We start from the raw sequence: 27,811 nt of genomic DNA, 5'->3' as shown, positions 1-27,811 counted from the left end.
ATCTCACTTGGCTATAGCACCTTAACTTTTCATGAAGGAAAACTTTAACCTGTACAAATTGTCAGAATAGCTGAGAACCTTTGTACCCATCACTCAGCTTCAACAAATGGCAGCTATGGCCCCTCCGGTTTCCCCACCCTCCCCCACTGCCATTGTTTAAAAAATCCCAGACATAGTATACATGTCATCTGCAAACATTTCAGTATATATCTCTAAAAGAAAAGGGCTCTTTTCTAAAACTTGACAACCAGGGGCTTCCCTGGTGGCGCAGTGGTTAAGAATCCGCCTGCCAATGCAGGGGACAGGGGCTCGAGCCCTGGTCCGGGAAGATCCCACATGCCGCGGAGCAACTAAGCCCGTGCGCCACGGCTACTGAGCCTGCGCTCTAGAGCCCACGAGCCACAACTACTGAGCCCACGAGCCACAACTACTGAGCCCACGTGCCACAACTACTGAAGCCCGCGCGCCTAGAGCCCGTGCTCCACAACAAGAGAAGCCACCACAATGAGAAGCCCGCGCACCGCAACGAAGAGTAGCCCCCGCTCGCTGCAACTAGAGAAAGCCTGCGAGCTGCAACAAAGACCCAAAGCAGCCAAAAATAAATTTAAAAATTTTTTTAATGCTTTAAAAAAAGCAAAACAAAACAAAACAAAACATGACCACCATACTATCCTCACAGTAAAAACCGAATGAACCATAATTTCCTAAGTGCACCAAATATCCACTCAGGGTCCAAGGTCCCATGATTGAGTCATAATTCTGTTTTTAGATGGGGTTTGTTTGAACCAGCACCCAAACAAGCCCACCTACTTTTCACTGGCCTTTCTTATTCATCATAAATATCCCCGTTTAGACATCACTTCCTCCTGGCAGCTTCCCCGATCCCAAACGCCGGGATGTGTGTCCCTTGTCTGCTCCCCCACAGCACCTGTGCTCACCACTCTGTAACCTGCAGCCCTGGTTTGCATCCTGAGACAGACTGTAACCTATCCGAGAACACGTCGGTGCTAGCACAGCGCCTGGTCAACAGCAGGCACCAACTCTGCAGTTGAATGAATAAGTAACAAATGAGCTCCCACGCAGGACAGCTTCTCCCGCTCCCCCCAGAAGCCCCTTCTGTAACATGACCCACGTTCAGCACAATGACTTGCTCAGAAGTCTGTTTCCCCACAGAGCAGAGGCTTACTCATTCTGGGATCCCAAACACGCAGCCCAGCACCTGACACCAGTGGGTGTTCACTGAGGGGTTGGCTTTTCTACTCCACATTCTATCTGTGTGACTTTGAGCTCACAGCCTCTCCTCTCTGGGTCTCACGTTGCTCATCGCTATAATGAAGAATTTGGATTCAAGATTTCCAAGGTCCTTTTGGGTTCAGTTTGTGATTCTGAGCAGGAGCCCAGCCTCGCAGGGAGTCTCCATTTGCCATACGCTTGCTGCCCTCTGCTGGCAGGATTGGTGCAGGACCCCCCCCCCATCCCGGATTTTCCTGAAAGAACTATAGGCGGGCAAAAACAGGTCCCCAGGGGTGAACTGGTGTGTGAGTGAGTGGGGACTTGAATTGCATTGCCTCACCTGGATCTGGTTAAAACGTAGAGGCCTGAGCCTTCCCTGACCCCATCCATCCATGCCTCCAGCAGAGAGGATCACTGGGGCAGGTCAGACAGACAGACTTATGCAGTGGTCTCACGCCCTTGGCTGCACAGAACTAGTACCCAGGCCCCCACCTTAGACCAACAATCAAACCCCCGGGGGGCAGGGCTTATATATTAAAAGCCACCTGGTCACTTCTAATATTCGACCACATCAAGAACTGCTGGACCAGCACGCTGATATTGACATGTGTATCTTGAGCCCAAAGCTAAGAAGTGGTGAAAAGTTCATCCGGGGAAAATAAATGAAGACTTGACTTTATAATACATATTTCCCTTGGCCTAGCTTTAAAAGTTCTCTTTCAAGTACTGACAGCTTCCCAGCCAATTTTGTTTGAGGAACCAATACCATTGACTCATTAGGGATGCTACTCCCAGATCTGGTTTCTTTTTCTTTTTGAGATATATTGATAGTTCTATATTTTGGTGCACAGTACCACTGTTTTGTTTTGTTTTGTTTTACATTTCTGCATTTGTTAAGACTCCTTTGGTTGCAGGTAACAGAATTCAGCTGTCACTAAGTTAGGTCAAAAATGGGAACTTAGGGCTTCCCTGGTGGCGCGGTGGTTGAGAATCTGCCTGCCAATGCAGGGGACACGGGTTCGAGCCCTGGTCTGGGAGGATCCCACATGCCGTGGAGCAACTAGGCCCGTGAGCCACAATTACTGAGCCTGTGCATCTGGAGCCTGTGCTCCCCAACAAGAGAGGCCGCGATAGTGAGAGGCCCGCGCACCGCGATGAAGAGTGGCCCCCGCTTGCCACAACTAGAGAAAGCCCTCGCACAGAAACAAAGACCCAACACACCCAAAAATAAATAAATTTTATAAAAAATAAAAAAGGGAACTTACTGGAAGAGTACTGAGATGCCACCCACAGGGCTACTTGCCAGGAGCAGATGGCAATCAGGACACCAGGAAACGGTCTCTGTCTTTCGCCTCTGCTTCTCCACACATCTAACTCATTGCTTCTTTCTCATGGCAAACGTGTTTGCTGCTCATTAATCCACAAGGCAGAACATGGCCACCAACAGATCATAACTCACCCGTGTTCAGCTTCCACCTGCTGGAGAAAAACTCCTTTTTCCTCTGTCTCAGGTCCAAATGTCCAGGCTGGTGTCCTCACATCAGAGGCCCACTCTTGGTCCAATCAACCGTGGCCTGCAGGGCTGACTATATAATTTGTCGGACCTGAGGCAAAATGAAAAAAGCAGGGGAAAGTGCCATTAACAGTACATATAAAAGTTCTTCCTATCTTCTTTCATCTCTCAAATTATCACAGTGGTTTTTTTAATATTCTATTTAATACCAGTCTAAGTAAAGAAAACTCTAAATTTTACATTATTAGCATGAATTTTACCACTCATCTCTGGATCATGCAACGCCACAGTTTTAAATGTTACTATCAGAGCATTTAACGCACATGCGGAATCACTGAATTACATAATTTGTATTTCGTGACTCACAGGCCAGAAGAGACAAAGACAAACCAAACTATTGATGACTGGGGGGATGAGAGGGTGCACCAGGCTTCCCCAGGGGGGCTCGCCCTGGGGGGTGGGAACACGGGATGGGCTGGGAGAGTCGGGCCCTCACCGGTACCCAGGAGCCCTGACCTCTCCTGCCAGCCGCCAGGCCCATGAACCCTGGGGCAGGGTCTAGGAAAGCGGAGCCAGGCGTCCCCCCTTCCCACAGGCCCAGCCCCCAACCCACAGTAGGCTGTGACCCTCAGAGATCTTTAAACCTCTGTGCCAGGACACGTGTTGTACCTGGACCAGGGGTGGGCAGAGGCTTGCCCGGGCCGACACAGCCATGGTGCTTCCAGCCCGGGGCAGGGACGGTTGACATGTGCCCACCCCGAGATGCTTCAGGGTGAATGCACCCCATTCCTACCCTCTCTGTGCCTGAGCCCAGGCCTCTGCCGGGGCTGGAGGGCAACAGTGGTCAAAGGGCAAAGCGGAGACGGGCGGCCGGGCTGGGCCCCAGGCATTGGGGCAAGACAGCAGGCAGCTGAGAACCCACCCTGGGGAGGCGGCCAAGGTGGGACCACTCGTGGGCGAGGCTCCAAGCCCCCAGCGCATGCTCCATGGTCCCCTCAGACTCTACTCCCAAAACACAAATTCAAAGATAATGACAATTAAGAATCTCCAGATGGCAACCCACAGAGCATTAAACCCCAAAGCACAGGGCCCCTCTCCTTGGCCACGTGTTTATCAGGCCCGCCCTCGTGGCCTGGGATGGAGGTGGAAGTGTAGGGTCGAGAGATAACCTTCTAAAGAAACAGTTCCCAGAAGTGAAGACGGAGAATGTTGGAAAAGCCAGCTGTTTTCATTTATGCCCTTCAAATTCATAAACATTAGACTGCACATGTTCTCTGCAACTGGACTTTTACTCAGTATTTTATGCACATCATTAATGGCCACACTACATTGATGGCTAGACTCTAATAGATTAGCTAAGATATTTACCAGGGACGTCAAGCCTCCACGTGTCCTGGCCCCATCACTCTCCCCTCTGCCCCTCCTGTCCCTGCATAAAACACTGTGTATTTTATGCACATCACTAATGGCCACTGGAATAGAGCCTACGCAGGGCAGCCCTGTGGCAGCTACTGCAGGGCCCGCAGGATGGACTTGCCCCCAAGTGCTGCCCCCTGCTGTCCTGAGAGGGGAGGACAGAAGCAAGCCGACCTCCCAAACTGAAGACTCCTCTTTGATTAGCATCAACTGATTTAGAAAGCTGAGGCTGTCACCTATGAGGCAGGTAACTTCACTCAAGCTCTGCTGGGAGTGGGGAGAGAGGACGGGAGGATCTGGGGGAAATCCTTCCTTGGGGAAACTAGCAGAGCAGCTAATAAACTTCTATGACCCCACCCTAACTCATCCCACTCACATGGGAGCCCACATCCAGCTTCTCAGCCTCTCGCCAATTCACCGTCACCTGCTCCTCGGGCCACGGGCTGAGGGCCAGAGAGTGACAGGGTCACCGCAGCGGAAGTCGTCGAGGGGATGCTAGGGTTCCCCAACACGGGGTGCTGCAGCTGTGCTTCTCCACACCTTCCTCCCTAGCATGGAATCAACATTTACCAGCTGTTTACAATCTGATGAGTGAAAACGAAATCTCATGGTTTTAATTTGTATTTTTCATCATGGCAACTCATATTTGTTCTGTCTTTTGCCTCCTTATTTCCTTTGACCACTTTTCTGATGAGTTTCTTTTCTTACTGATTTATTGTAGCTCTTTGGGTTTTTGTTACCATCGATCCTTTCTAGATGTGGCGATTTTTGTTGTTGTTGTTGTTGCTATTTTACTATTGGTCTTTTAACCTTACGATGTGCCCATTACTACCATGTGACAACCTCTCTGAGCCTCAGTTTCATCATCTAAGAGATGGGAGAACAGCTGTTCCATTGGTTTGCTGGAGCATTAAATTAAGTGTCAACAAAAATAATCAATAAACAGGGCCATTCCCGGTGGTCCAGTGGTTAAGACTCCACGCTTCCACTACAGGGGGTGCGGGTTTGATCCCTGGTCAGGGGACTAAGATCCCGCATGCCATGTGGCACGGCCAAAAAATGTAAATTTAAAAAAAAGAAAACAATCAATAATAAGAACAGAAAAGAGTTTTATTTGAGCCAAACTGAGAACTAGCCTGGAAGCCCACTTCCCAGATTACTCTGAGAAACTGTTCTGGAGAAGCAGGATTTTCAGCCCAGTTTTATATCTTGTCAGAACAAGGAACATTAAACGGGTCAGGGTTACATTTCTTCAAGGTTAAAAAAAAAACCCAAAAAACAGACAAGCACGTACACAGCAAATCAACATGGCCTTGGCACCTGGGAAGGGAGACTTATCATTGAAGAAGTACAAGCATTGGCGTCCCAGGAAGAGAGGCATTTAATCTCTATTTTTAACATGGACATTCTTTACTTCTGGTCAATGTGCCCTTTCCTTTAATAATTAAAGCAGATGTACAATGTATGTTTGGTAAGCCACAAACAGGCTATTTTAGTTAGCATAAAATTCAAGTTAACTCACGTATAAGCCAGATTGGCTTTCCTATATCTCAATATGTAAAAATTTATTTCCTCATAAGGGAGTGTGTACAATATATAGCCTGCCAGATCTTCAGCTCTCAATAAATGCTAGCAGTGCAGCAGCTGCCATTGCTTTATTACAAACTTCTCTGACACTCAAAGACCCCGCAGTCCCAGGCCTGGCCTGCTCATCTTCAGTGATGGACAGCACTGTGAAACAAGCACAACAGAATATGCAGAATATTCTGTAGAGTGCTAATCTAATGCAATTTGCGTAGTATCACTTTTCATCTTGTGGGTTTCCATTTAAGTCTTTGCAAACATTGGAGCTGGGACTCTAAAGTTAGCGGAAAAGACAGAACACTGTGCGACTCGGTCTAACTCAACATTCTTTGTCACCACCCTTCCATCAGCCGGCTCCTGAGTACTGCAGCCTCCAGAAAGGCCTGCCCTACCTGGACATGGTGATTGCAGAGACCTTGAGGATGTACCCACCGGCTTTCAGGTAAGCCTCTACCCCAGGGCCCCTGCACCCCAGGACCCCTTCAGCATCACTGTTTGGAGTCCTTGTTAGTCCTCAGTCTGTCACCACCTGGGTTATGAAGAATGTTGGACCCAAGCTCCTGGAGGTCGAGGTCTGAAACTTGGGTTTTTTAATCCCCTGGGGCACTGGATGCCAAGCCTAACATAGGGTCACCATAGCAATAAATGTCCGGCCTATATTCCTATATGTTAACCATGTTTTCAAAGTGTCATTGGTCTTTTCTTAACATGACCTTCCTCCCCAACCCAAGCCGATCTCTTTGACCTCCTAGCCCTTAGATGGCTTTTGCTGTTCCCCTGGTCCGTTCATTCATTCATTCACCAACTATTTACTGAGCATCTGCTCTGTGCCCCGCACTGGGAAATCAGCCAAAACAGATAAAATACCAGCCCTTGGAGTTGATGTTCCAGGGGGAACTTCCAAGGCCTGGGACGCTCCTTCTTATTCTCCAGCACTCCACACCCGTCCCATCCTCAGAGCTCCGATCCAAGACTCACCACTCCAGGAAACCTGGCCAGCCTCACCCGTTCCCTGCCTCTCCTCCCCCAGCACTTTGCACGCTAACTCTACTTCATATTATATTTTTGGATAATTCTCAGCTGCTCTGCAACATTTCACCAGTGTGCAGTCATCCAGTCACACCAACCTGTAAGTGCCTTGAGAGCAGGAACCAGGTCTTCTGCTTCTTTCAAATTCCCCCAAAACAAGATGTTACTGAACCAGGCTCGTTCGCCCCATGCACAGCAAGCCAAGAGCTGAGATGCTGAGGTTGTCAGCAGAGAAGAGATACATTCACAAGGCAGCCAAGCGTGAGGACAGGAGAACAAATCTCAAATCTACCTCCCCAATGGCAAGGGGCTCGGGGTATTTATGGGATAAAGCTGCGGCGTGGTGGGCCCTGGGAGCATGGGAAAAGGTAATGATTGGAGATAAGAAAAAGGTGAGGCAATCGTAGTTCTGCGCAGGTGCAGCTAAGCTACAGGCTTCTCCACGGGACCCAAGTTCAGAAAACGTCTGCGTTACCGTGTTCCGAGGATGGAGTTTTGGGCGCTCTGACGTCAAGAGGTCACCAAGCGAACACTCGCGCATGCCCAGTTGGAGGGTCGGGGGTCTTAATCAGTCTTGACTGGCTCAAGCTCCAACTAGACACAGCTGACTCCAAGCTCCTGAAAAACAACTTGGGCAAACATCTTCTTGTTTAAGCTACGTGACGCTTGCAGGACATGCAGCTTTTTCTGTAGCAACAATTAAAGCGAGCTTGATCAATGAAGGCAAGTTTAATGGGTCTAACTGATGATTACCCTTGGTTTCAGAGGCATCCCATGGAGCACAGGGTCTTCACTTAGGTCCCCAGGCCCTTAGAGAGTGAAACATTGCCAGATTTCAGGTTCTAGAAACAGAAGCAACACGAAGCATTTAACTGTATATCATAAATTCCACTCTGCATCTCTATGAAGTAATGTACCACATAAACCATATGGAGATAACTTTTGCCATTTTAAAAAGAGAAAATGTGGATGATTTGTAGGTATCTCAAAATTATATTCCAAACTGAAAATATCATAGAGAGTGTGGTTGTAGATATTGTCCAAAATGTTCAGACCCAGAGCCAATATAGAGAATTCCTGGGATGTGAGTCAAATCACATCATCCTCAAGCACACATGGTTTCAGTCTCCTGGTCTGGGAGCAGACAAGAAACGCCAGGGCTCGCCTCATTGCTCTCCTGACGCCAGCATTAAGACCTGATTCCACAGGCCTTCCCCGACTTCTTTAGGAGCCTCAGAGCAAACTGTCATCCAATCCTTGTTTTTGAATGATTTATACCAGCTTCCTTCCAAGGGAACTGTGGGCAGCTGCTATACACGTGAAATTCAAAATAAGACATTCAGTGATAAAACAGAACAAAGGCTGTTTAAAGGAAAGAATCCTTTACAGGACCCCAGAGATAGCAATAACTGGGGTCAGGCTAGGTGGCTGAGACTCCTGGCAGAGAGGGAAACCAGCTGAGTTGAACAGTCATATTCTCTAGTAGGAGGAAAGTGTATAAATTGATCAAAGACACATCATTTCCTGGATCTAAACTCAATCAAGAATTCATCACATGAGACCTTGTATAGATGACATGTTGAGAGACAAAGTCAGCAGTCTCTTCAACACCAAAATTCTGCAGTCAATTCTCCTTCTGACCCTTTATAAACAGCAAAGTGTAAAAGGAAGTCAGTGAAGGCATTGCTCTGGGGAACCAGGATGCTCGTGATCTGAGAGTATCTGGAGGGCAGGACAGGACAGAACAGGACAGAAACCAGAGTATCTGGATGAGTTAGTTAAAATTCCCAATAAAAATATAGAGCCAGTGCTCCATAATGACAGAGCGAGTCTAGGCAGAAAGTCAAGACAGTCTTGGTCCTGCCCTTAGTTTACTGTGTGATCTTGGGTTAAGTTCCAGACTGTTCTAGGCTTCTGTTTCCTGTGTGTTCAGAGGGCACACAACACCTGCTCTGCCTACCCCAGAAGTGTTGGGAGAATCAGTGGGACAGTAGATGTAGAAACGTGGTACCCCTGCAGGCAGTGTGCCGTGTAAGGTATGAAGTAAGGAGCAAGAAGCACAGAGCTTAGAGTTGAATGGCCTGACCCCATCTGGCTCCAACCTCTGGCAAGCCACGCTCTCCCTTCCCCATACCTACTCCACTGGTGTTTTTAATCATATCACTCTGTTGACTTCTGTTATCAAACAACAGAAGTGAGAGAGGCAAGTCATCATTATTCTCACCCAGACAAGAGGCCAATTCGCTTTGGCCCTGGGCATAGGATTTGGGGGTGAACAGAGGGACAGTGAGAATTTTATTCTTTATTTTATTTTATTATTTTATTTTTTTAAAGATTTTTTTTTGATGTGGACCATTTTTAAAGTCTTTAGTGAATTTGTTATAATACTGCTTCCGTTTTATGTTTTGGTTTTTTGGCCACAAGGCATGTGTGATCTTAGCTCCCCGACCAGGGATCGAACCCGCACCCCCTGCACTGGAAGGCAAAGTCTTAACCATAGACCACCAGGGAAGTCCCATTACTTTATTAATTTTTAGAATTATTTATTTATTTATTTATTTATTTGGTTGCACCAGGTCTTAGTTGCGGCAGGCAGGCTCCTTAGTTGCAGCAGGCGGGCTCCTTAGCTGTGGCATGCGAACTCTTAGGTGTGGCATGCATGTGGGATCTAGTTCCCTGACCAGGGTTCGAACCTGGGTCCCCTGCATTGGGAGCACAGAGTCTTAACCACTGTGCCACCAGGGAAGTCCCCACTTTATTATTTTAATCTTAGAAAAATGCTTGGCTTTTCCCAAACACTGACAAACTTGACTGACACCTTTATCCATAAAAAACTCAACATGGCCTTTTGTGGAAAACATAACAATTCTCACTGAAGTGTTATTAATGTCAATCCAGGAATCCATGCAGTATAATTCAGCAGATTTTTCTGGCTTTGTATGCAGTCTAGCCAGATAGGAGACCCAACCACTTACAGAAGGGAAGCCCCCATTTTCCGGCTTTTAGGGGGTCTTGCATCCAGGTCCAAGCTATTTCTGGTAAAGATGAAAAAGAAGGAAGTCAGAGTATATCCTCATTTGATTGCTCAGAGCTGAGGATGCACACATCAGAGCCCCCTGCCCGCTCTGATTTGAGCAAGAGTGTTTTGTGACTAGCCCCAAGCACATAATAATTGCATTAGTAGCTTCGGATCTGAATGGGGGTCTCACAGCCCTGGCCTTTCATGTTGCTGATATACTAAAGGCTCATAATAGAGTGATGAACGCTGCAAGGAGCTGCTGGTCCTCTTAATTTCTTTTATAAGCAGAAACAGGGTATAACAGTAATTAGTGTAATAACTGTACCTCCTCTGAGATATCTAGGGAATCCGAGCCCTGCAACCTGAAGTAAAAGCCATCCTAGATTGTTTTTGATTTATATTACCAAAATGATATGCTTCTACTTTAAAAGAAAAACCTAAGAAATACAGAAGGATCCAAAGAAAAAACTGGCACCCCTGCCATCCTCCACCCCAGCCCCATCCCTTAGAGGAGGTGATGGTAGAAGTTTAGGTATTCTTCCATAAACTTCATGTTCATATGCAAACATATGTAGTCTAGCCTTTTAAAATAAAACATAAATGGGATTAAAACATTGCCAGTTGGTAAAATAAACAATCTGACCAAGATGTTTTCCTGTCTAGTAGAAGTTCTCCATAGCGACACAGACAATGAAGGGGAACAGATTTTCAAACCCAAATCTCCTGTAGGTAAAGCGAGGGGGTGTGTGTGGGGAAAGAGGTCCCAGTGGGAATGGGAAGAAGAAGGAGAGGTGGCCGGGGGAATAACCCTGCAAAGCCTCCACTTCCAAGGCACCTGTGCACACCAAGCATAAAATGGGCTCTTCAGTCTTGATGGGTGGCTGAAGGAAGGGATGGAGGAACCTAGAGACCACAGGTTCCAGAGCAGCATAGGGTTAATGGCCCAAGAAGGGGTGGTATCGGGGTGGGTCACTATCCCGGTCACCCCGGGAAGACGGCGGGACCTCCTGTCCCCCAGCCTCATCCCACACTGCAGACCTTTGCCCCAGCATGGCCGCCCTGGAGCTCCCCCATCTCTGCTCTGCCTCAAGGCGGGGGTGACCCATGTGTCCCTGCAGGTTCACACGGAAGGCAGCACAGGACTGCGAGGTGCTGGGGCAGCGCATCCCCGCGGGTGCCGTGCTGGAGATGGCCGTGGGCGCCCTGCACCATGACCCCGAGCACTGGCCGCGCCCTGAGACCTTCGACCCTGAGAGGTGAGTACTGTGCCCTTCAAACAGGCCCTGGGGGACATGAGTGTGGGGGGACTGGAGGCGCCTGCCAGGAGACACAGATTTAGTAAAGTCCCCCAAAAGTCAAAAGTCATGGCAGTCAGAGAGATGTTTTTTAGGCATAATTTCTAAAGGAAATAATTGTACCATTTTTAAAAGCCCAAAACATAATCCAGAGATTTAGCATTTCCACAGCACTGCATACAAGTAACAAGACAATTTCTTTTTTTTTAATAAATTTATTTATTTTATTTATATTTATTTTTGGCTGCATTGGGTCTTCGTTGCTGTGCGCAGGCTTTCTCTAGTTGTGGCGAGCAGGGGCTACTCTTCGGGGCGGTGCAAAGGCTTTCTCATTGTGGTGGCTTCTCTTGTTGCGGAGCACGGGCTCCAGGCGCGCGGGCTTCAGTAGTTGTGGCTCGCGGGCTCTAGAGCGCAGGCTCAGTAGTTGTGGCGCACGGGCTTTGTTGCTCTGCGGCATGCGGGATCTTCCCGGACCAGGGCTCGAACCCGTGTCCCCTGCATTGGCAGGCGGATTCTTAACCACCGCGCCACCAGGAAAGCCCAACAAGGCAATTTCAAATGGGTGTCCACTATTTGTTCCAAGAAACAAGGACACATTTCAGGAGTGCATTAAGAAGTAGTAGAATGTTGTTTCCTTTTTTTGAAAGTTAATGCCTGTTCCAATACAAGAGCATCAACAATTTCTCCAGGAATTCATGAGATCCAGCTACCCTAACATGGTAGACCTGGATCCTCCCTCCTGTCCCCTGCATGGATTTGGTCCATTGTCTAGATTTCATTTCTAGACTCGCAATTTAAAGTGTCTGAGCAGGCATCTACACCCCCTCCTCATCAGAGTCGACGGGTATCGCTTCCCGGCAAATGGGGGGAATAGCCAGCCTGCAGCTCTGTGCCCGCTGTTAGTGGCTCCAGCTTCCTGTTAATGCGGCCCCAACTCTACAACCTGGTCCCTGGGAAACCAGGGGCACTGGGACCCAGATAAATAACATTCTGCTGCCCAGCAGCTCCTGGAATTATGCTAAATATCAAGAAACATAAACAGCAGCTGCAAGGCTTACCGCATCACCTTTGAAAACAAAAAGTGCATTAATATGATGTTGAAAAGGTGGGTCAAGGGCTTCTTGGGCCCATAAAGTCCAGAGGTAGTAGTAAGTGAGCAGGCTATTACAAAATAGTGGTTGTCACGTAGCGTTGTCACAGAACACACGTGGCAAATGCTGTCATTTGGTAGCAGATACGGCAATTCATTCTGAAGAGCTTCCAGTGGGTCAAATACTGCCACCCCCAGTGGTTCAAGTTTCAGTGCTTAAACCAGAAAGGCGAGTGTGGGCAGGGAGACAGCTGCCCGGCATGGCATCAAGAGACAAACTGGCAGGACATGGCCTCCAGAGGGGTCTGGTGCCCAGGGACTCTGCTCAGGAAGTGGATGCCGGCCGGCCAGTGTCACCCTCTGGCCACTGGGGAAGTTGGAGCCATGGGTGAAGCGAGAGCTGTGGTTTCTTTGAGACTTTTATCCTGGATGCTAGTGAGCCTGCAAGCTCATTAACAACACAGTGAATTCATCAGGAGAGGCAGTGAGGGCAATGCTCACATTCCAGGTGATTCTATTAATTCAGCGGTGCCTTTAGGGCTTTGCAGGACAGGAGGAGGGGAGCCGGACTGAAGCACATGGATGAGTGGCCACCAGCTCCAAAGCCTTAGGGACTGACTGGTCCAGGAAAAAAACAGGATCCTGTAGACCGAGGTGGGGTTTAGGCCTCACGTGGCAGGAGCGTGGCCTCAATGACGGGGTCCCTCGGTCAGAGCCAGTGGCTGAAGCCCCAGGAAGGGAGGTGGTGACCCGGGCCAACCCTGACCGTGCTGCCCCGTAGGTTCACGGCCGAGGCCCGGCGGCGCCAGCGGCCCTTCACGTACCTGCCGTTCGGGGCAGGTCCCCGGAGCTGCCTCGGGGTGAGACTGGGGCTCTTGGAGGTCAAGCTGACGCTGCTCCATGTCCTGCGCAAGTTCCGGTTCGAAGCCTGTCCCGAGACTCAGGTGAGCTCTGCTGCTCCGGGCGCGAGGGGTGCCCGCCCCAGGTCCCTGCTGCCTGCGGTGGCTTCCCGGCCCTGCCTGAGCTGGGGCGAGTTCCTTACGCTCTCTGGGTCTCAGTTCCTTAATCTGTAAAAGGGGGACCATGACAGTCACACCTCCTCCCTCTTCTTGATTGAGTCAATCATAAGTGCTCAGATAAGTAAGCTCCCGGCACATAACCCGAGTCTGTGTTATTATCATTCTCGTCCTCTGTGCAGCAAGGCTGGGCCTCACCATGCTGTAGCTCTTCCGTCTTCAGCAAAGAGAACCCAGTAACCCTGCAGAGTAAATTATATGATTCCCATTCTTCAGATGAGGAGCTAAAATAAAGCCCAGAGAGGTTAAGTAACTTGCCTGACGTCACATAGTTGGACTGCAGACTCCTGGAGATCAGGGACCAAAAGACTGTCCTATTCATTGGTGGAGGCTCCAGCACCCAGCTTCAGGCCAGGCATGTGGCAGGTGCCCACTCAGTCATTCAACAAACACTGATGAACAAAGGAATGAATCGCCGGAGAGTGAAGAAACTGAGGTTCAATCCAGATCTCGCTCACGCTCAAGCCCTCCCTCTTTCCTCTGCACGGAGCAGCCTCTCTGCACTGAATCAGCTGCTCCCCACACAACCCGAACAGTGCTCTCCTCCGTGCCTATTCACGACCCTCAGCACGGCCGCAGACCTGGAGAGGAGGGCGTACGGAGACAGATAATAAGGACACGATGACAGATGGTAACAACTTCTAGATTCAGAGAGTGGCATTGCCGCTGACGAACAGGGAGACTGGGGGAGCTGCTGGCTGGGGAGGAATAATGAGCTGGGTTGAAATACAAAAGGCTGAGGAACTGGATGTGACAATGTCCATAAAGGTCTGACGGTTAAGGCTGGAGGGAGGGAGGGGCAGATTGGGAGCAGAGAGCCAAATCAAGATGAAGGACCAGAGGAGAGCAGGCCCTTGCCTGCCTTAGGCATTCCATGGGTACAGGACTTTCTCTAGGGGTTTGTCTCACTTACCCTTGATCTTGACATACAATACAGCAGCCAGACCAATGTCACAGAACACTGCTTATGCCTGGCACCCCCCAACTCAAGAACCAGCCCTGAGTCCCAAGCCTGCTGGGTCCAGGGAGAACTCTGAGCTCACTTCGCCTTCCCCACCCCAACTTCCCACTCCAAGAGCGTCCCACGCCCTCCGCCCTGCCTGCTCAGTCTGTTGCTCCTTCTGGAATGCCATCCTTCCCCCTTCCCCACCCCCAGTCTAATCCCATCCTCCAAGTCCTTTGGTGTTCCCTCAGATCCCCAAGTGGCCCCTAAGAAGCCCTGCTCACAGGGCGTCTCCTATTCCTAGCCCCACCCCCAGGTGCCGGTTCCTCCAGGAAGCCCTCCCTGACTTTGCCAGCCACAACAGACCTCTGCTTTTTTTCTGAAGTCCAATGGTGTTTCAAGTGTGCCTATAACTGTCTGATACTGTAGCCACTAGCCAAGTGCGGCTACTTATATGTTAATAATAAATCAAATCAAATAAAAAATTCTGCCCCTCATTTGCATTAACCCCACTTCAAGCATCCAGCAGCCACATGTACTAGTGGTTACCATACGAGATAGGGCAGGTCTAGATCATCTTGTTTGTTGAGCATATAACTGGTCTCCCATCTGAACTCTCATAGACATCTGAAAGCCCACCCGGCCCCAGCACTAGGGCCTCGTGACCCTTCTTTCCTTTAAAGGTTTCATGGTAGCCACTGAACAGTCCTTTTACACGCAGCTCAAGAGGACGCCCTGCTTCTTGAGTAATTCTGTGGCTTCTATTCCAAGTCTCCAGGCCTCCATCGATCTGCCTAAGCTGGACATAAGGAAAGCCGTCTGAATGGCAGCGGGCCTTCAGCAGGGAGCTGCCCCCAAGCCCCTGGGGAGTGGAGGTCTACTCAGTTACTGGCTGGGCCCCAGGGTGAGAGATGAGGGGAGATGAGGAAGGTCTGAGGCTTTGCTCACCACTTTCCAGTCATGTGCCCTTGGGCAGGTCGCTTGAACCTCTCTACACCTCCATTTCTTCATTTGCAAAGTGAGCTGCTCCCACCTTAGGCAGGCTTATTAGAAGGATAAATGTGGGACCCCTCCCCTGCGGTATTTTATTAACACGGGAAAGGCGGTGAGCCCCCGTCCAACACCCGGCCCGAGACACAGCTCTGCTGCTTCTCAAGGTCCCCCTGGGGAAGCTGCTTTGCTCACTCCCAGCCTGCCAGCCCTCAGCCCTCAGCCGAATTCCCACAACCCTGCTTCAGGCCCCGTTCTGAGGAAGTTTTCCTGTCGATAGGATTAACTCTGACAAATATCTTAATTTCCTCTATTTTAGATACCGCTGCAGCTAGAATCCAAATCTGCCCTAGGTCCAAAAAATGGCATCTACATCAGGATTGTCTCCCGCTGACAAAGTCATGACCAGCCCCTAATTCAAAGAAAACCCTCATTTGGAAATTCAGATTTTTGGAAAAACATCACCGAAGCAACTGAAAGCGCGCCTGGCATATGAGTATAAAAGAGGCCATTTACGTAACATTTCCTAAATGCTTAATAAATGTTTGTCGCACTTAGTTTTGACTTTGCCAATCATGTTTGAGCAACGGATCCACCTCTCTCAATCACGGATTGCTGATAAATGAGTGAAAATGTAGTTTTGACAAAATGATTGAGAACTTGGGGTTTTTAAAGAAGTTCTGGCCTCAGGATGGAAGGAATCGATAGGGCAGGGGACACATGGATGCTCAGGTGAGTGGTCCTGACGGCCCCAGCTCGGAGGCCTTTTCAGCATCTGGTTCATTTAACTTAGAGAATAACATTCATCAGAAGCTCAACTTCAAAGATGGTTCGAATGCTTTATTATGCCTCGATTTTCCTAGGTAGGGTACTACTAACTTTATAAGTTTAATGCGCAGAAAAGTGACAGAGGCTGAAGTGTACTTTTTCTTTTAAAGAACCGCCTATCTTAATTTTGATCAAATAATCAAAATACAGAGGTGAATTTTAGTAAAAATAATTATTGTGTTGCTGAGAAGTTCAAATGCAACAAAGAACTTGCAAACTGAATCCCAGCTCTGCCACCAGCAGCCTGTGATCACGGCTGCTGCTCTTTCCACCTCTGTGCCTCTGTTTCCTCACCTGTAAGACAAGGCTGCTGACCCAGGTCACCGCACCTTCCTCTACTTAACATCCGAACAGCGTTACGGGGCTGATGTTGTATAAATAACAGAGCAGGAACCTGCGAGCAAGGCTGGGGTACCCAGGCTGAGCACCTGTACAAAGTGCAGGCTGTTGCAGGAGAGCTGGGAGAAGAGGCCTCCCGTACCCACTGCTGCAAGCGCTGCTTCTGCTGTCTGGTCTGTTCTCCCTGCGTGCAGCACGCCATGCTTCCCCAGAGCGCTCCCCTGGAGACTCCCCTCTCCTCCGGTGCCCACAGGAACAGTTGCCCCATGCTCCCACCCACAACTGAGCTACATGCACCCCATCCCTTTCTCGAATGTCCAGTCCAGGTATTTGCCAATGTGCTTTCTCAAAAGTCAGCAAAGTGCAGAGCCCTCGGCAGTCTTCACAGGTCACCCGACTTCTCTGGAGCATTTGATCACCTCCCGCCCAGGTTCCCCTTGCCACTCTCCTCACCCACACTCCCAGATGCACCACTCCTGCTGCTTCCCACTACTCAGCTCCCAGCAGCCTTGGATCTGAGAACCACAGGCAGAGGCATCACGTGGAGACTGGACACACCGTAGCAGGAGGCTGGGGAATGGGAAGGAAGGGTACAGGTGAGGAGAGGACACCTTGCTGAGGACTGGACCTTAGGCCAATGGGACCAGCCATCCAGGAGGAGGCAGATGGCCTTATGAGGTGGAGCCATCCTGCCGGCCCCTCCACTGCCCAGCAGAGACCCCTACCAACCACTGTGTGTGGAGGACACAGGAACACACCACCTGCGCCGTGTCTACAACACAGTGCACAATAGTGGATCTGGGTTTTGTGGGGCTTGAAAACCGAGTTGAGGGAAAGAAAAAAAACAAATATGTAACTTGCAAATTTAACCAAAATGTATGATCACGAAGCCATATAGCAGGGGTCCCTCCTTGGGCTGTGGAAGGGGTCCCAGCAAATGAGGAGCCGTGAACCTTCAGCTTCATTGGCTGCATGATAAATCCACACACAGCCTCCTCGAGGCCAGTAACGGGGGCTCTGTTGTATACCGACCCCCAGAAAAGTGCCTGTACACAGCAGGCGCTCAATAAACAGACACTGAAGAATGAGCTGCAGCCATCACCCACGTCAGATAAATATTCTTTTATTCCCAGACTCTGCTGTGACACTGCAGCACAGGTATTCAGATCTCATGGGGACATAAAACCCTTATTCACAGGTTGCTCGGTGCAGAGGCACCTGCCAGGGTGAGTGCACTTCCTGGGTGACGGTGACTGCTGCCAGGACTAAGGGAGACCGACAGGGACTCAGTGACACCACACAGTAGCCATGGTCCTAACAACGTGATGTATGGGCCAATTTCAAGGCTGGAAGCCCAGGAGAAGCAGCAGAAGAGCCGCCTAGATTAGAGACCCAGCAATGGACACGATGACTGTGCCTCAGCAGGCCCACAACCCAGGATTTCCTGCACCAATGGCTGCTGTGTCATTCGGACAAAAACAAAACCAGGTGCCACCAAGACCCTGAAAAAACAAACCACTGAAGAGACAGAAACTCTTGAAAATTAAAACCAATTGATAAAATAGTGTCTGGAAACTCTGTGCCTGGTGCCAATCTGCAGCAAAGTCAACAAAGAGTAAAACATAAAACTTTAACACCTGAGTAAAAAGCAATAATGGGTTCACCTACAATCACTACTGGCTAGTCCAAAAGTGACTTAAAAGTGAAAATATTATCAGCCAGAGATTAAGAATGTAACTTCATCAAGAAGTCAATGTTAAATGAACAGTTCATTAAAAGTTTTTTGTTCAAAAAAACCCCAACTTTCCCTAATAGCTATTTCAAGTAAGATCAGCCAGAAAGGCATAAAACCATCGGGGTGCTCACGGCCGAACACCGAAGAAGGACGCCAAGGAGAGCAGGCTGGTGGCGGCGGCAGCGGGCCTGGGGGAGTCGGTGTACTGGATGACGTACTCCGGGTAGGCCTGGTGCTTCTCGAAGACCACGAAGATGGAGGGGTCAGACACGTGGTTCACGCAGCTGTCGTACAAGACGTTGCCCTGGCCCTCCTTGGCCGGGGGGCGGACGAAGTTGGCGTTGCCTCGGACGAATTCGCCCACCAGCACCCGAGCCAGGAACATCGTGCAGGACTTGGTGTCAGTTTTGCTGTAGTGGTGGGAATACGCGGCGTCCCGGGCAAAGTAGCTCCCTGCAAGGACACCAGGGCTGGGCTGGGCACCAGGGGACAGCCCGCGGCCGGAAGAGGCACGCCGGCATCCTGCAACCCGGGCGAGGCCAGTGGCCTCTGCCCTCCCTCTGCTCCCGTCTTCCCAGCTTTTCCCTTGTAAGGAGCATCAGAGGAGTCACCAAACTCTGAGACAGAGAACTCCTTTCAAGTTAGGATCTGTCACTCAAATCCTCAAGGTCTCTGGACACCTCGTTACTGAGCCCCCATCCCCTGCCCAGAACCTCCGTTTCCTGAGCCATAAAACGGGGCTGTCGGGCCCGACCTCCCAGGGCTGGCATGGAACGTGGCTAAGACCCCACACACAGAACACGGCGCAGACACCGGCAGCCCAATGTACGGATTCATGAGCCCTGTCGAATGGGGGCCTGAGCTGGAAGCTGCGCCTACACATTCAGGTTCACAGCCCACCACTGGCTCTCGTGCACCTCGACCCCGCAGCCGTCAGCACGCGGGACGGAAGCTAACGGATGGACTCGGCAGAGGGGCTGCTGACTGCAGATCACACCGCTACGAGATGCTCTCCACCTAGCAACCGTGTCGTGGTTACAGAAGAGAAAGTTCTTGTTCTTAGGAGGTGTTACGGGGTGAAGGGGTATGATGTATGCCGCCTACTCCCCAATGGTTCAGAAATAAGGGAAGGGGTGATAAAGCCAATGTGAAAAGTGTTAAAGCTGATGAACTAGGTAAAATTTACATGGGAGGGTTTTTTTTTTTTTTAGTATTATTCTTGCACCTTTCCTGTGAGTTTGAAATTATTTTCAAACAAAGTTAAAAAATAAGGGACAGGAAAAGAGGGAACTCACATTATAGTAAGAATGACATATTTACACGAGCGTATCTGAGCGTTCAGATTTCTACTCTGTGGAAACAGCGCAGGTGGGGACCTGACTCAGGGCTGGAAAGGGTCCCACAGGGATGCAGCCCCATTTCCCAGTGAAGCCAAACCACAGCCTAAGCAGGGCCACCCCTGCTCCAACCCTGGGTCGGGCCCAGGGCTGCACACAGGGCAATGGGAGCAAGGTGCTGCCAGCTGGGCGTCCCACATCCCGGCCAGTGCTCACTGAGTCTGAACCGCTGGTCCAGCTCATGCTGGTTCCCCCCACGCCCTCCATCAATTTGCTTTCAAGTGGTTTCCGGGCCCTGGACAGCGAGGCAAGGAGGGTTCTGCCAGCAGAGGCCGCCTCGCACTTACCCCTGCCATAGGACGCACCATGGAGACCACTGACCCGCCAGTCAAAGTTCTGCTGGCAGATGGCGTCGACGAAACCGGCGCTGGTGCCGTGGAACAGCTGCCTCTCATCCACTGTCTTCCCGCCGTTTCTCTTCTGCATCTGCTCCTTCTGCCTAGAATCACAGGAGTGAACGCGGGCTGGCGGCAGAGGACGCCTGCCACCAAACACCGGCCACCCGGCCCACGAAACACGTTTTATGAGAGGTGCCATGAGGCCAGCAGCCACAGGCCCGTGAGACTCCAGCCACGGGCCGGGGGCCGGAAGAGGCGAGAGCAGGGCCTGGGTGAGAGCAGAGGGAAGCCTTCCCTCCAGCGCTCCAGGCCTGCATTGCTCCCTGAACCCCCAAAGCAGACAGACCAGCCCTTGGAAGGCAGGTGTACTTCTTCCCACCACCTTGCTTCCGCCTGGAGCTTAGCCAGGGGAGCTGGCAGATGCTGGCTGGGGATGGGGGGGGGCCTCCTTCTCCCTCTCCTGTAAGTTATCTTGATCTCATCACTGGAACCAGAGTTCAGATTACACTGCTCCAACCTCTTGTGGGGAAGGGCAGCAGGAGCCCAGGCCCACTGCGGTGACCTGCTGTGGGCTCCTCCCCACACAAACAAGTGCCTGAGAACATGCCAGTCCTCAGGCACAAGGAGGAGGCCCCTGCCCTCTGGCTGCCAGGACAGCAGCTTTACACTCCCCAGGGTGTGGGTGGCTTATTCGGACCCGTCCCCTGTTGGTCTTCAGGGAGGCCGAGGGCACTAGTGCAGGAGCCAGCTCTGTCTCTAGGGAAGCCGCAGCCTCCCATCTCCCTGGAGGAACATGCCAGCACTGAGCTTGTACGGATGAGGAGGCAGACAGGAGAGGGACACAGCTCCTGATCCCAACAGCACTGGACAAACAGTGGCTGCTTTCTCAGATTGTCCCTGCAGCCCGGGGCATGTCTGGTAAGCAGCTGGCTGAGGGGACAGAGGCACCAGCCCACCAAGAGCGAGCCCCCAACGCACCACTGGTAGACTTCCCAGAGGGCCACGTTCTGGACCCGCTCAATCTTCTGAACGTGGCAGAGAGGCATCGTATTGGTGAAGAGGTTCCAGACCTTTTGAAACTCCTCTGAGGACGAAGGGAGGGCGATCCTCTGTAAGGGGCAAATATTTTTACTCTGTTATCATCAAAGTGTAGAATACACATCTCTTCCCAAGGCTGCTCATGAAATGCCAGAACCACAGGCAAACCCAGACGGCGTCTACCACGCTCCCCTTTACTTCAAGGAGCAGTCTCTCCAGGCTCCGGGGGTGTGCTACTTGTGGTCACTTCTCTCCTCTCCACTGTGAAGCCAGCCTAAAGGACAGGCAGGCGATGCTACGTGAGCACCACCCTGGCGGCCCCCAGCACACCCCTGCTCTTCTTCTGACCCCACACAGGGCTGACTACAGCGTCGACAAGACCACGGAGCTGGTGCCAACGGATGTGGAACACACACATCTGGCAGAGAGGGGGCAAACCCTGCCACAGGCAGCAATGCTGCGTGAGCCACACGCACGGTGAGCGCCGAGCGAGAGGCCAGGCCGGCAGACGGCACACAGCAGCCCAGGAGCTCAGCAAGACCCGCGGGCGCCCCTCCCTCCCAGCTGAGCCCTCCCTTCCCTTAGCGTCTGGCTCTGGGAAGCAACACTCCTGATGAGCCCAGAGAGGCCCCTGACTCGCAGCCCCCAACTGTCTCACAGAGTGACAACCCACAAATCCCTGCCCTTGCAGCCTGGACCCCAACCAGCCTCCCTGTTCCCGGCTCCACGAGGCCTGGCCCAATGACAGCCTGACCTGGGATCACCATCCTTTCCCCCACCGAGTGCAGCCATGTAATAACCACCTCACTCCCCAAAGACCCTAAACGATCAGGACTCCGTGTAAACATCCATGGGTCTCTGCAACCCAAAATCTGACTTTGGTTTCCTTGCTCCTATCTCACTAGACGCCACCAAACCCTCTCCCCTCAAGCCCTGCCCTCCCAGCCTGGAGCCTGGCAAGGACTCCCGCACCTATCATGGCCCGCAGCTCGGCCCCCTGACCAGGGCACTCTACAGCTCGGCCCTGACCTCCCTCTCCTGTCCCCCAGCCCCCGCCTATGCACGCCCTCCACCTGAGACCCTCCGTGTCCTGACTTGGGTTCCTTCCCCAGCCAGTTCCCATCAACTGGCGTGTCCTTCCCCACCCTCTGCCTGTGTAAGCGCCAGCCATCATTAGGTGTGGACCCAGTGACACCTTCCTTGATCCCTGAAATACAGTCGCCTGGTCCCCTGATGGCCGAGTACTGTGTCTGCAAGTTGCCCAGCCCTCCACACGTCCTGCCAGGGCTGCTGGTGTCTGTGTGTGCTTTGTGCGGCTCCCAGGCACGTGCTGGAAAAACCAGTCTGCACAGTGCTTGCCAGGTCAGAGGCCAGTCAGAGCGCTCCACGGACATGGGGCGTCATCGGACACCAGCCTGAGATCTCTACTCAGCTCAGCGTGGCGCCCACTGCAGCTCACTGAATAGACTGTTCCTTCTCTCATCTTCTAGTAAGTTCCTAGCACCTCCCAACAGCAACTCCCCTTCTAGATGGTCCTCATCACACCAAACCTTCTGCTGGCTTCTTTCCCTTTTCTCGCTTAGTAAAACTTTTATTAGCTAAGCAGCTCTTAAGCTCCTTATTTATGCCCTTCCTAGAAAATTTCCAGTTCGTCATCCTCCCTCCACCATACATCCTCTCCCCTCAAGCCATGGTCACCTCCTGGGTAGTCACCTAGCCGTAAAATCCCCAAGATCTGAAGGAAACCAAACCTTGCACGCACCTCTCAGCGGCGGAGGACACAGCGCGGTCCACTCCCACTCACCGATGTCTAAGGGCACCCTCCTCCCCAGCCTGGGGCAGTGCCAGTCTCATACCTTAAAGCCAGTGTCCAGCAGGGCCAAGTGGTCCCAATGCTCAGGGATGCTCTTTAGGCCTTGGGAATTGACGCTGTTACAAAACGTAAAGAGAAACACTTAGTTTGTTCTTAGACATAAGTAGGTTTCCCAGAGGTGCCTCCAGCAGCCGAGGCCATCAGTCTTGAGCGTCAGCATATCGTTCTGTAAAAGCAAGGAGGAGGCGAGGAAGCACATAACCACACTCTCACCACGTGACAGACAGCACTTCCATCTTTGCCGATGTGGTCAAAACCAAAACCAAAACCAAAACCAATCAGGCACGAGGGATCCACTTCTCACCTGCATCCCAACTCCAACACATAAGGGACAGAGCACATGACTAAAGCAGCACACCCAAACCCTCATCCATGATTCTGAAATTCAAAGAGCCCTGAAACTTTCATTAAGAACAGCCTCAATGGGACTTCCCTGGTGACACAGTGGTTAAGAATCCACCTGACAATGCAGGGGACACGGGTTCAAGCCCTGGTCCGGGAAGATCCCACATGCCGCAGAGCAAATAAGCCCGTGTGCCACAACTACTGAGCCTGCGCTCTAGAGCCCACGAGCCACAACTATTGAAGCCCGTGCGCCACAACTACTGAGCCCACATGCCACAACTACTGAAGCCCGTGTGCCTAGAGCCCGTGCTCCACGACAAGAGAAGCCACCGCAATGAGAAGCCTGCACACCTCAACAAAGAGTAGCCCTGCTCGCCGCAACTAGAGAAAGCCCGCACACAGCGAAGACCCAATGCAGCCAAAAATAAATAAAATAAAAGATAAATTAAAAATGCTGTGAATTCAGAACACAATGATAAAAAAATTTAAAAAAAACCAACAGCCTCAATGAAACTAACACAACCTTGTAAATCAACTATACTCCAATAAAAAACTAATTAATTAAAAAAAACAGCCTCAATGACATATAACTGGCATATAAAACATTTTTTAAGACATAAAATTGATGTCAAAATTCATTTGGCAGTAGAGATTTGACTTGAACTGCTAAGAGACTACTTGTGGTCTATATATATTTCCTTCTTTAAGTGACTATGCATACTTTTACTGCAAAAAATATTAGCGTGTTTAATTGCATGTGTCACATAATACAAAGCAGCACATGCTCTTTCTAAAAATGAAATAAAAACTTATTTCTAAAAAACACATGGCCCAAAGGATTTAGAGATAAGGACTGTGAAACTCTAAGTCCAAATCATTCCTATTCAGTTTCAGAATGCTGTTCTTCCTACAATAGATCTACCTTCTGTTTCTGCTGGCATGAGACGTGTACCTTCATTCTAAGCCTCAAAGAACTCCCACAAATAACTTTCCTAGGAAAATGGCACAGTTTAAAAATAACTAAAAAAAAAGGTCCCACAAGCAAGAATCAACCAGTAACAGACCCATGAAGACTTAAGATGCTGAAATTACCAGGCAGATTATAAAACAACTATTCTTTCTATGTTTAAAGAAATAAAAGACAAACTTTAAAAACATATGCAAAGTGAAGTAAGTCAGAAAAAGAAAAACAAATACCGCATGTTAACACATATATATGGAATCTAAAAAAAAAAAAAGAATGGTGCTGATGAATCTAGTGGCAGGGCAGGAATAAAGACGCAGACATAAAGAATGGAGTTGAGGACACGGGGGAGGAGGGGGAAGCTGGGGAGAAGTGAGAGTAGCATCAATATACGTACACTACCGAATGTAAAATAATTAGCTAGTGGGAAGCAGCAGCATAGCACAGGGAGATCAGCTCGGTGCTTTGCGATGACCTAGAGACATGCGATAGGGAGGGTGGGAAGGAGCCTCAATAGGGAGGGGATATGGGGACATATGTATGCATTATGACTGATCCACTTCGTTGTACAACAGAAACTAACACAGTACTGTGAAGCAATTATATTCCAATAAGGATCTATTAAAAAAAAATCATATGCAAGGAACAGAAAACTGTAAAAAGACCTGGAGGATTTGAAAAGAAAAAAAAACGAACAGAACTTGTAGAAATGAAAATACAATCCCTGAAGAAGAAGTTCAATGGACAGGCTTACTAGCAGATGAGATGGCCTAAAGAGAGGGTGAGCGAGCGGAAAGGTAGGGGCAGTGAAATTATTCAGAATGTGGCGCAGAGCAGGAAGGAGATAAACAAGGCGGGGAAGAAGCCAAGACATGGAGAACAGAGTGAGAAGGCCTGAATCTGGTCAGAGCCAAACTGAATCTCCAAAAAGAGAGTAGCTAGAACAGCATGGAGGCAATTTTCAAATAGGACTAATGAGACATACCAACCTACAGACTTAAGAAGCAGAAAGAATCTCAAACAGGACAAATAAAAACACATACCCAGACACACCACAGTGAGAGTGCATACTACAAACAGAAAATCTTAAAAGCAGCCAGAAGGGGAAAAAACGTCATTCTGAAAGAAAGCATCAGTTAGACCAACAGCTGGTTTCTCAAAAGCAGCAATGGAAACCAAAGGACAGTGGAGTGATATCTTCAATGTTTCAAGAGAAAATAACTACAAGTAAAATGTCTACACCCAGTGAAAATATCCCTAAGATTGAGGGCAAAATAAAGACGTATTCAGGCAAAGAAAAACAGATTTTTTTCCCAACAGATCTTCATCTAAGGAAATTTTAAAAGACAAAGAAAATGGTGTAAGTGGGAGTAAATTTAAAGAAACAGTCATAGTGTAAAAAAGCAGTGTCTCATGAAGTTAAAAAATAGCAAGTCCAGAGGAAGGTAAATGGAATAAAGTATATGAAGGATCTTGTGTTAGCTGGTAGAACAGCAAAGATATTGACTGACTTATACCCAAGTGAAAAACTCATGTTGTAATTTCTAGAGTGGCCTTAAAAGAAAAAAACAGTAATAGAGTGTATAACTTCCAAACTAGTAGAGAGGAATAAATTAAATGACAAAATATATCAAAAAGAAGGTAAGAAAAAAATAAGACAATCATATGAAAAAAACTTCATGGAGGATGAAAGGACAGTAATGAACTAATAAACCAGTTACCTGATGTGTAAATGCCATTTCAATCCTTAAACTTCTGAATATGGAGATCATATTCTGTGACCCCATTAATTATGTAAATAGACGATTTGTTTCTAAAAGTGACCCACACAAGAGTCCCAGGTGGCCACAAAGGCCCAAGCAGACTTGCTTGCTGGAGTCATGACCACCAGCTACCGTCACACAAGTTAGAGGGAAGCACGACGCACTTTACTGCACCAACGTGTGTGACAGAGCAGGGAGATCCTGAATCCCTCATATCTTACTCTGAATTTAACCAAAATAACCACTCTTATTTCTGACATGTGGTGTCTGCCGTGGTCCCCTGAAAACTAAGTAGAGTGACAACAAAGGAGATCCAGTCTCAGAAAGGAGACAGATAAGTTTTTCTAAACTGCATCTAGGGTAGGCTCTGGATAGGGAGAGACTAAAAAATGACATCCAGAAGTAGGATCACTCATAGTTAACTAAAACTAAATCCAGAAGCAAACCACAGGAGAGACTGAAACATTTAACTAAATAAATAATAAATATTTCTGCATGGTAAAATACTTCATAGACAAAGCCACAAGGCAAACAACAAACGAAGAAAACACATTGCAATTTATATAACAAACTGAGGGCTGATCTCCCCATTAGATAGAAGACTCCTAATGTTTAAGAAAAATACCAAAATGTTGAGAGAAGAATGGACAAAAAGACAAACAGTCCACTGAAAAAGAAAGGCAAATGGCCCTTACATGTAGGAAAAAAATATTAAACCTCACTCATAAGAGAAAGTACATTAAATACACTGAAACACCCTTTCCCACCTATGAGAATAGCAAAAATCCAAGAGCTTGTTGACTCCCTCTGTTGGCAAGGGGGAGGGAAGCAGGCACCTCACACATTCTGGGGTGAGTGCATAACGGTTCCACCCCACAAAGAGGAACTTGCATTTACCTTCTAGGACTCTAACCTGAGGACCCACCTCCACAAATATGAAATAGCACATACACCAGACATCCTTTGTGGTATCATACTTGTAACAGCAAAAGATTGAAAAAAGGCAAAACATCCCTCGAAAGGGGACAGATTAAACTATGGTACATGCAAATGATGGAGAACTGTGAAGACAGAAACAGAATTCAGAAGACTTCAATGAACTGAAAGGGAGTAATTTTCTTTTTCAAGATCTGTATATACTGTGGAATGATCACAATAAATCTAGTAATGATCTATTTTTAAGTGAAAAACAAAAGGTACAGAATAGTATATATAGAATGTTACCTTTTATGCAAGAAAAGGAAAATAATAAGATACTTTTATGTATATGCATTTGCTCATTTTTGCAAAAAGAAACACAGAAAGATAAACCAGAAACTGATGAAAATGGTTGCCCATCATAGAAACAGTGTGGAGCTAACAGTGAGAATACTGACTACTGAGTATATCTTTTCATATAGTTTTGACTCTTAAATCATGTTTTACACATAGCCAAAAATAAATTTTAATAAGAAAGGGAGGAAGGAAGGCACACTTGGCTTCAAAGGAAACAGGGAGCGGAAACCCCAGGAGGTTACTTTGTTAGACTCACAGGTACTCTATTTGCTTGGATTGATAATACCTTTTCCCTCTAGCTTCCTTAAATGACCCTGCCATGCTCCACAAACACAACCACTGAAGTCCATCTGTGAAATCTTAAAAGAAGAAACAGAAACACTGTAAGTTCTCTGTGAAACAGAAATGAGCCAGATTTCTCCGGCTGATGGAAGGTGCAGTCCGCTAACAGCAGCGCTGGCTACAGCTCTGGCTACAGTCCCAGCTTGGGCTGTCACACATCCAAACTAATGGGCACCATGGTACCTCTCACCATCCAGGCCACCCTCCCCCTGTAAGTGGCCGTGGGGATTGGAGAGAACTGACCCCTCACCCAGCTCCAATCCTAGCACACTTGCCTCAAGCCTAAAACTACTGGTTCAGAGGGGTCTGATCAGTTTGCAAAGCTCACAGATTTGCCCCTGTCAGCTGCAGGAGGGCCCTGCCTGCTCCTAAATGCATAGAAGGCC

At 49.2% G+C, this 27,811-nt stretch overlaps 2 protein-coding genes across 2 annotated transcripts in view; one reads left to right on the top strand and one right to left on the bottom strand.

Moving 5' to 3' along the window:
• TBXAS1 (thromboxane A synthase 1) overlaps positions 1-15,732 on the top strand; it is a 153,921-nt gene extending 138,189 nt beyond the window's left edge. The window contains exons 10-13 of the mRNA XM_057549832.1: positions 6,097-6,188; positions 10,913-11,050; positions 12,961-13,123; positions 15,508-15,732. Of these exons, the coding sequence (XP_057405815.1) occupies positions 6,097-6,188; positions 10,913-11,050; positions 12,961-13,123; positions 15,508-15,582 (468 nt within the window). The 3' untranslated portion in view covers positions 15,583-15,732. The remainder of the gene's footprint in view (positions 1-6,096; positions 6,189-10,912; positions 11,051-12,960; positions 13,124-15,507) is intronic.
• Positions 15,733-17,462: 1,730 nt separating this feature from the next.
• PARP12 (poly(ADP-ribose) polymerase family member 12) overlaps positions 17,463-27,811 on the bottom strand; it is a 45,267-nt gene continuing 34,918 nt past the window's right edge. Inside the window, exons 9-12 of the mRNA XM_007177054.3 lie at positions 22,720-22,792; positions 20,804-20,934; positions 19,775-19,926; positions 17,463-18,543 (exon numbers count right to left, since the gene is read on the bottom strand). Of these exons, the coding sequence (XP_007177116.2) occupies positions 18,218-18,543; positions 19,775-19,926; positions 20,804-20,934; positions 22,720-22,792 (682 nt within the window). The 3' untranslated portion in view covers positions 17,463-18,217. The remainder of the gene's footprint in view (positions 18,544-19,774; positions 19,927-20,803; positions 20,935-22,719; positions 22,793-27,811) is intronic.

The sequence above is a fragment of the Balaenoptera acutorostrata genome, chromosome 7, assembly GCF_949987535.1.
Source record: "Balaenoptera acutorostrata chromosome 7, mBalAcu1.1, whole genome shotgun sequence".
Classification (NCBI taxonomy): Eukaryota; Metazoa; Chordata; class Mammalia; order Artiodactyla; family Balaenopteridae; genus Balaenoptera; species Balaenoptera acutorostrata.
Note: the sequence above shows the minus strand (reverse complement) of the source record. Positions and strands in the feature narration are given on the sequence as shown.